The sequence below is a fragment of the Martes martes genome (assembly GCF_963455335.1).
Source record: "Martes martes genome assembly, chromosome: 16".
Taxonomy (NCBI): domain Eukaryota; kingdom Metazoa; phylum Chordata; class Mammalia; order Carnivora; family Mustelidae; genus Martes; species Martes martes.
In genome coordinates, this window is record NC_137904.1 from 41,624,768 (window position 1) to 41,633,563 (window position 8,796).

Below are 8,796 nucleotides of genomic sequence, written 5' to 3' on the forward strand. Positions count from 1 at the left end.
GGTTCAGGTAAGCTGCCGTTCCCCAGGCCTCTTTCCCTATCCCTCCCATCTCGTAGAACTTTTAGGGTCCTTCCAATTACCCAGTCCGTGAAGTGTCCCATGGAGGACCCAACTTCCCCCTATTCCAGTCCCGTCCATGGCGAATAGCCAGTGTTTACTAAGAGTTTATAGTGGACCAGGCCCTGCGGCAAGTACTCTGTGAGGTTCTCGGTCAGTCCCCTCATCACCTTGAGACAGGTGCTGTCATCCCCATTTTCCAGCTGAGTTAGTTGAGGCGGAGAAGTGAAGGCACTTGCTTGCCATGGTGGAGCAAGCAAGTCCGAGCTGGTGTGTGCCCATGACTGCGGCCCACGGCCCCCCCCCACACTTGATCTGCCTCTGCTCGGGGGATGGGAAACTGAGGTTCAGAGCAAAGAAAGGAGTCCAGTCACCTTCCGAAGAAGGGGAGGTAGGGTGGCAGAGGGTAATGGCCTGGGGCTTAGAATCCTGATTCTGGGACCAGAGGGGGAAAGCTAACCAGCTCAGAGGCTGAGTGTTCTCTGAGACACCAGACCACTTCAGCCCATCCTGAGATTCCTTGGGGGGGGGGGTGCTGGGGATGAGCCCCCCGGCCCAGCTTCTATCCAATACTGGCACCACACAGCCACCATTACCAGGTGCGTGAGATCCAGCCTCTCAGTGATGTCCGCAGGAACCTTCCATGGAAACCCCAGTTGCCCCTAAGCTGGGGGGCAGGGGGTGAGTATGTACTAAAAGCCAAAGGGAAATCTGGCTGGCCAGGGAGTCAGAGGGAGGCAGCTGCAAACTTCCACAAGGCCAGAGGAGGAGGAACCGAGAGTGCAAATATGGGCAGGAGCTGTGAGAGGCTATGGGTTATCGACCACAGTTTCACTGGGACACGACCCAATGCGGGGAAGGGGGAGGCAGGAAGGGCCGGCTCCAACTGGCCTGCACTGCCTGGGAGGGGTCAACCCTGGGCGGTGGGCTCCCCCTGCTGGCCATCCAACCACTATGGAGAGGAGGAGCTGAGGGGGGAGGGGGGCCCTTAAGCCCCCAACTCCCTCCCTAGGCTGGTGGGGGATGCGAGGATGCGGCTGGGCCAGGTTGAACATTAATATCACACACGGCTGACGAAGTTTTATTACAGACTTGGCACAGTGATTGTCAAAGAACAGGAGAGGAACAGCTGAACCCAGGCTCAGATAGGGGGTGGGGGATACAGAGCTCCTACTAATGGGACAAGGCAGAGAAGGGCACCCCAGCACCATCTCCTTTGGTGGCCATAGGGTTAGCGTCGTGCCTTCCCGCACTCAGGGGGATCAACCCCCGACAGGGGCCCCCTGGGAGAAGCCCATGAACGGAAGACACGGAAGCAGCACACACGCCCACACAGAGGAATGAAACAGTTTACAGAGCTGGCAAGTTCCATGCCAACGCGCAAAATAACAGTTCTCAGATTCTGGCTTAGTCACAGCAAACATTTACCCAGCCTGGCTCCCCTCCACAGCCTGGAGGCCATTCGTTCAAGTTGTCCTTGGTCACCATCTTGTGCTCAAGAAGTGTGCAAACACAGTTCAGCGCGGGCCTCAGTCCAGGCCTGATGAGGAATCCCATGGTGAGGGTGGGAGGTCATTTGTTTGTGGAGGTGGGGGACATTGCAACCGGTCACCTGTGGGAGGGCTTATTAAATGCAGGACGGGATTCATGGGTGGGCTGAGGGTGGGCTCCTAAGTGGTGGTGCTGCTGGTCTGTGGACCACACGGAGTAGCGAGGATCTAAACTCGGGGGTCTCAACTTTTGGCTGCACAGAAGTCCCTGGGGAGCTTTTACGTTCCCCAAAATTCAGACCTCACTCAGATCAGTGAAACTGATGAGGGAGCGGGAGGCTGGCTGAGGACAAAGCAAAAGCTGGCACCTTGCACCCCCTCTCCATACGCTCCCCTCGGTGATGTGTGTGGCATTCCTCAGGTACCCCTGACTGCCAAAACAAATAGTTAACTTGCTGAGATCACAATCCCGCAAGACAGGAGTCTCCCTTGGTTTACAAATGTCCTAGAGATCTACGAACAAAGAAGTTACATTATCAATAGCACAATTTCCAGAGGCAAATGACTCAGTTCCTCAAGCCTTAATGTCACCCTCCCCTCCATAAACAAAACTGAAGGAGGCTGGGGTAGAAGGAAAGTTTCTTCTATACCTAAATCTCACTAACAAAGACGCTTGATAGCAGGATTGTGACATTCCACCAGGAATCTCCCAACCATCTTGATGTTAATGGCTTGCCAAAAGATAACATTGATCAAGCCTCTGGTATCCCTGCACCTTGGAGGCCTCCTTTACCATATGAAAGCTCCATTGAAACCTCCCTTTCCCTCACCTTCCCCCAACCGCAGGGTACATAACCTGCCATCCCTCACAATCCCTCACAATCCGGGGCAGCAGCTCTTCCTGCCCACGGGTCCTGTCCCCGTGCTTTAATAAACCACCATTTTGCACCAAAGATGTCTCAAGAATTCTTTCTTGGTCATCGGCTCCGGACCTCAGCCCACTGAACCTCACCTAGGTTCTAGAACTTCATCAAAACCATGTGTGATGAACGCTTCCTGGGTAATTCCGGCAGGGATGGAAACCCGTGTCTAGGAGTCAACCCCCGCAGAGGAGGGGAGCAGTTGAAGGGGATCCGTGAGTACTGAAACGTATCTCTGTAACAATTCTATACCTGGAAAATGAAACAGACATCTGTGTATGTGCACACACACACGTATGTTGTTTTCAGAAACAAACATGGAAAGTAAACCTTGACTGAAATCTGCCTGGCTTGTAGGTACAAGTCATGAAGCCCTTCTATAAAACTCCTGACTCCCCGGGATCGAATACTTCTAGACACACTTACTACCTAACTAGGTAGCCCACTCCTGCTTACTCAATCATGGTTGTCTCAAGACTCTCCCCCAACTGAGAAGAAACCTACGTCAGTGCAACTCCCACCTCTGGGTCCGGTGGAGCTCCAGAGCATACATTTAATCTCTTTTCCACGTCAGTTGTGCTTCAGATAAGGGGAAGCAGTTATCAGTAGGGCACCGGGCTATAAAAATATCCTATTAGTAAGTTAATGAAGTTTCCTTTGGTTGCAAGCAACAGAAATTGATTCTGGCTAGTTTAAGCCAAAAACTTCCTTTTAAAAAAAACAAAACAAAACGAAACAAACAACAAAAAGGGATAATGGGTGTTTTGAGGCAGGAGGAGTTAACACAGCCCAGACGTGGGGAGGAGGTATCCAAGGGGCACTCAGGGAATGACAAGAGAAGCGGCTGGAAGCTGTTGCTTCTTGGCTGCCATTAAGGACTTGCTAAAATGCCTCTCATGCTCTGGGTCTCTCTCTGTCAAATTTCAAACTGTTGACAAGAAAACAAACAAACAAACAAACAGATTGGCTACACTGCCTTGGGTGCTTAGGCTGGAATCAGTCTGCTCCAGGCGGTATGACCCAGTCACACCCTAACAGGGCAGCAGGGACCCACCCCAGGTCCCTGGAAAAGGGAACCACACCAGCTACCACCTCTAGAGGGAGCTATTCCAATAAATCATATTCAAGGTCAAGAAAATAATTATGGGATTCCCCCCCCCAATTTGTGATTCTCTCTGCCACTGTTTACGCTCCACTAGACTACCTACTTCAGAGCCAAATGAAGATACAGAATTTGGAGCTTGAACTCTGAAGAGCTTTAAATATAAGGGAGTGGGGAGGAAAATGGGTTGAGTCTAGAAGGTCGCGCCCACCATCCCACACCCTTAGCACCCTGCGCCAGCTCCAGCAGGCGCCAGCAGACTTCGAGTCAGGGTGCGAGCCTCTCATACAGCCAGTCTTCCTCCCCACGGTGGGTCATGGGCCCCAAAGGGGAGTCTCCTGTCGGCAGGCCCCGCCGGAAGAGGATCCGGTCATGCAGACGGTTGGTTTGGCCCTGCCAGAACTCCATCACTCGCGGGTACAGGATGTAGCCACCCCTTCAAGGAGAAGCAGCGGGTTTGGTGCTCTGTGCAATTTTCCAGCAGGTCACTGCCCCCGCCCCCAGGGTCCCCATCCCAGCCCATCCCAGGGTCCCTCGATGGAAGTCAGAGGGATGAATCTGATGAGGTTTGGGTGGTGGGGAGGTGGGGAGTAGGTCTGTAATGCCACAGATAGAGCGCTTCTGAGTAAACATGAAGGTTCTGTGCCCCGGTCTGGACGGCCACCAGCTATCACTCACCAGTACTTCGGCTTTGGCACCTCTTGCTCTTGGTAGAGCTGCTCCAGTTCCTCATTCTTCTTTCTCAGATACTGTCCAGGGGAAGGAAACACAGGAAGGCCGGGACCGAGTCAGTGATTCACTTACTGTTTACTAAGCACGTGCCGTGGCCCAGGGGACGCAGGTAAGCAAGAGAGGCTGGCCTCTCTCCTCTCGGAGCACAGTCCAACCAGAGGGTCAGACAAAGGAAGTCCATTTCCCCCACCCCCCCAAGGAGACCACCCCTTCATTTTGCTGGAGAGAGAGGGCCCTGGTACTCCTAGTGGACAGCCGCTGGGGGATGAGCTAAGGCCCCTGCCACCCAGAGAACCAAGGAGGAACCCAACTCACCTCCCGATCGGGGATCACAGAACTCTGGTTACTGACCACAGCCCCGATTTGGCTGCTCTTAGGGCGGGAGTGGAAGTAGCACTCAGCCTCCTCTTCGGGCAGCTTCTTCACGGAGCCCTCGACACGCACCTGCTCAGGGACGGCCCTGGCTAGATGGCATTCATCGCCATCTGCCCTCCCCACCAACACAGGTCCCCTTCCTCTCTTTCTTCCCTTCTCCACTGCCCCACCACTGCTGACTCCAACTAGGCCAGCTCATTAAGGGAGAGACAGGAGCTCTGCCTGGCCTGGTGCCCTCCACTGGGCTCCTCCGTAGTGAGCCCTCGGTTGTCCCGGGAATGCTCACTCACCTGACGGTTGAGGGGCTCCCAGTAGAAGACAAGGGAAGCAAAGGGATTGGAGTCCTGGAAATGAAAGAGAACTCACAGTCGGCCATCCGATCAGCAGGGAGAACACCTCCACCATGCTGAAGGGAGGCAGGAGGCCTGCACCGTGCAGGCTCACAGGGGAGGCATTCACTGTCACATCTCATCTAAACCCTCAAAGGTAGGCCTACTTTTCCAGGGGTGGAGACAGACTCAGACAGGTTAAGGAACCTGCCCAAGTTCACACAGGAAGTGCTAGAGCTGCACTGAGAACCTGAGCCCGATGGACTCCAGAGTGAGGCTCTGCCATTTCTCTCATCCATAGATGTGCAAGTCCGCAGAAATGCATCTACGGCCGCCATGGACTTGGGGAGTCCTTCGGATTCATGAGTCGAACGCACACAAAGGATCAGCTCTGGGCTTGACACCAGGAGAGGCGCAGAGGGGACACCAGGCGTACAATGAATGCAGCCTCTGCCCCCACAGAGCTTCCTGGGTGTTCAGTGGAGGAGACAAATCTCAATCACATAACCAAACAAGTAAAGTTACAAGTTACCACAAAGGTGAACTGCTGATGTGGCACCGGGATCGAGGACTTTCCCGAGGAGGTTACATGGGAGCTGAGAGCCAAAGGGACAGGAGCTACTTAGGGAAGCAAATGACAGAGATGGGGTGGTCAGAGAGAGCACTCCTCCACAGCAGAGAGAAGGGCAAGTGCCAAGGCCCGCAGGCAGGACGGCGCCTGAGCACAGCCAGCAAGTGGGATGTGGCGGGGGTGGCACCGGAGGGTGATGAAGGAAGCCAGGGCTGGCCCCTGCGGGCCCCTCACCAGCTCTTTTCCCTTCCGACTCTCGAAGTTAGTGAAGAAGCGGAAGCCATCCTTGCCAAAGCCCTTCAGCAGCACCATGCGGGCAGAGGGTTTTCCATCTCTGGGCAAAGACCAAAGTGTATGGTCAGAGCCCATGTCGTTGTCCTTGCTACCACCCCTCTCCCTAGGTGCTCCCCTGTGCTCCCATGCCTGTGCCCTCTTATTCTGCACTGTCAGGGGGTGCCAGCTACCCACGGCCACCCCACCCCCACTCTGGCCACCCCACCCCCACCCTGAGGATCTGTCCTAGAGGTACGGGCAGGACACTGCTGCCTGGGACTTGTCATAGACTGAACTGTGTCTCCCTAAAATTCTATGTTGAAGCCCCCAAAGTGGCTCTATTTGGAGACAGAGCTTTTAGAGAGATAATTAAGATTAAATGAGGCCATAAAGGTAAGACTCTAATCCAATAGGCCTGGTGTCCAGAAAGATCTGTCTCTCTTTCTCATTCTCTCTCCTTCTCCCTCCCTCTCTCCCTCCCACCCCCTGCATGCACCATGGAAAGGCCATGCGAGGACACAGTAAAAAGGTGGCCATCTACAAGTCAGAAAGAGAGGCCTCACAAGGAACCCATCCTGACAGCACCTTGATCTTGGACTTCTAGCTTTCAGAGCTGTGAGCAAATCAATCTCTGCTGGTTACACGTACCAGTCTGTGGTATTTTATTATCTAGCAGGCTAACAAGGCTCTTGGGGCAGTGACCAACAATAACACAATCAGCCAGAGCTTAGTGATCACAGAAAGGGCAGTTACATTAGGACCTCTGCTCAGACTCTGGGGAATATCCTGGGGCACAGTACCAGAGCCCTGCCTTTAAGGCCTTCCACTTTTTTTTTTTTTTTTTTTAAGATTTTATATATTTGAGAGAGAGAGAGAGAGAGTACGAGCTGGGGGGTTGGGGAAGAGCAGAGGGAAAGGGAGAAGCAGACTCCCCACTGAGCAGCAAGCCTGACGGCTCAATCCCAGAACCCTGAGATCATGACCTGAGCTGAAACCAAGAGTCAGATGCTTACCCCAATGAAGCACCCAGGCGCCCCAAGACCTTACACTTTTTTATTGTATTTTATTTTTTATTTTTTAAAAGATTTTTATTTATTTATTTGACAGACAGAGATCACAAGTAGGCAGAGAGGCAGGCAGAGAGAGAGGAAGGGAAGCAGGCTCCCTGCTGATCAGAGAGCCCGATGTGGGGCTCGATCCCAGGACCCTGGGATCACGACCCAAGCCGAAAGCAGAGGCTTTAACCCACTGAGCCACCCAGACGCCCCCAGGAGATGTAGCTTTTAAAGGACAGGTGGGAATTGGGTAAATGGGGAGATAAGGGAGACATGGGTGTTGGGGGTGAGAGCATCAGGGGCAAAGATGAATGAGGGACTACATTTTTATTACTGAAACGGAATTAAGTAAAGTCTGATCTTTGGTTTACAGGTAAGGACATGGAGGCCCAGAGAGGACAAGTAACCTGCCTGAGGTCCCACAGCATGTTAGTAACACAGCTATAACCATAAATTTGCATTCCACCAAGTTGAGAACTTCCTAGTTTCTTACTTCACCTGTACCCACCTACAGATGGGCCCACAGCTATGCCCACCTGGTGCAGGTAGCCAGACACATGGCATTGGCCTCCCCTATGTCAGGACACTGAACGGCCTCCTCAAACCAGGCAGCAAACTGCTTCATGGGGTCCAGGGAAGTCAGCTGAGTTTCCTCAAATGCCTGGGAAAGGAGAGTTTTATTTAATGAACACATGTAACTCTTACTGTGTATGTGGTACTGTGCCAGGCACTTTTCATAACAAAAAACAGTACCCAGGAAATAGGTTCTGCTAGCTCCATTTTACAGGTGAGGACAGAGGCATAAAAAACGTGGTATAACTCGCCAGGCCCCACAGCAGTGATGGATGAATCAGAGCGTCAAACCTATCACCTGGGGAGCATAAAAGAAAAAAGCCATATTCCTGGGCTCCACCCCCCACAAATTCTCCGTAGGTCTGAGGTTCGGTGAAAAAATGCATGTTTAACAGCTATTTCTGGAAATGCTCACACACAACTAGATTTAGAAACTGCAGCTCCGGGCCTCAAATCTAAAACAGTTGGTTTCTCCTCCAGGGAGAAGGAAAAGAACTTCTCCAAAAGGGAAGGAAAGGTACTGACGGCTGTGAGATCTAGGCGCGCTCCCCTCCCCTCCGTCGGTGAGTCAGTACCCCTCCCCCATGTGTTACTTATCAAATATTTAGAAGCTGATTATCAGTGTTCTAAGCACTTTGCAAATATCAAAGTCCACAACATCCCTGCGAGTTAGGTACTCACATCCCAGGTGAGGAAACTGAGGCCCAGAGGGGTTGTCAGTGGCGCACCCGTGAGTGGCAGGATCCCACCCCGGGGCCTCTCCAGAGCTAGCGTTCTCACCCGCTGCAACCCGCAGCCTCTCTTCATCCTTGTTCCCCAGAGCCCCTTCCCCCACTGGTTGTTTTGGAACCCCCTTCTCCTACGGGGGTGACCCCAATCCCACCCCGTGGAGCTCCTCCCCCGCCCTGCGGGAGGTCGTGGCCGCACCTCTCGGTCCCCGCGGTAACTCTTGCGCATCGGGCCCAGGTCCATGCTGACACCGCCACCGTACAGGTGGTGGAGGTAGCGGGGCCACTCGGCAGGTCGCCCGATCTTCACGGTGACGCCTCGCAATCCGCACGTCATGAGGCCGCCAGCCACGTGACCCGCCGTCGCCCAGCGCTGGGTTCCGTTGGATTCGGAACCAATTTCTCAGCCGGGAGTTTACCCGGGGGACGGAAGAATTCCCCAGCTAACAGGTCCTAAGTCCTTGGAGCCAATGGGAGCTCGGGGTCGGAGGAGGGAGACAGGCGCGGAGAGGCCATTGGTTGGAATTTTCCGGGAGCGAGGCCAATTAGAGCGAGAACAGAGGAACCCAGCGGCCAATGGGCGGCGCCTCC

The 8,796-nt window shown here is 53.7% G+C and overlaps 1 protein-coding gene across 1 annotated transcript; it reads right to left on the minus strand.

The window, feature by feature from the left end:
* Positions 1–1,122: 1,122 nt before the first annotated feature.
* PNPO (pyridoxamine 5'-phosphate oxidase) lies at positions 1,123–8,677 on the minus strand. Its single transcript, XM_080825721.1, has 7 exons — positions 8,405–8,677; positions 7,441–7,565; positions 5,811–5,910; positions 4,967–5,020; positions 4,617–4,745; positions 4,248–4,318; positions 1,123–4,005 (listed from the first exon to the last, which is right to left on the minus strand). Exons 1-7 carry the CDS (start codon positions 8,540–8,542, stop codon positions 3,837–3,839), a joined length of 786 nt encoding a protein of 261 aa, XP_080681847.1. The 5' UTR covers positions 8,543–8,677; the 3' UTR covers positions 1,123–3,836.
* Between the last annotated feature and the right edge of the window lie 119 nt (positions 8,678–8,796).

What these genes read in the sequence shown, in the direction of transcription:
- PNPO (XM_080825721.1), bottom strand. Translation starts at nt 8,542, where the DNA reads ATGACGTGCGGATTGCGAGGCGTCACCGTGAAGATCGGGCGACCTGCC. An exon ending in GTTACCGCGGGGACCGAGAG is followed by an intron (nt 7,566 to 8,404) that starts GTGCGGCCACGA and finishes CTCCTTTCCCAG; the next exon opens with GCATTTGAGGAAACTCAGCT. An exon ending in TGTCTGGCTACCTGCACCAG is followed by an intron (nt 5,911 to 7,440) that starts GTGGGCATAGCT and finishes GTCTTTGCCCAG; the next exon opens with AGATGGAAAACCCTCTGCCC.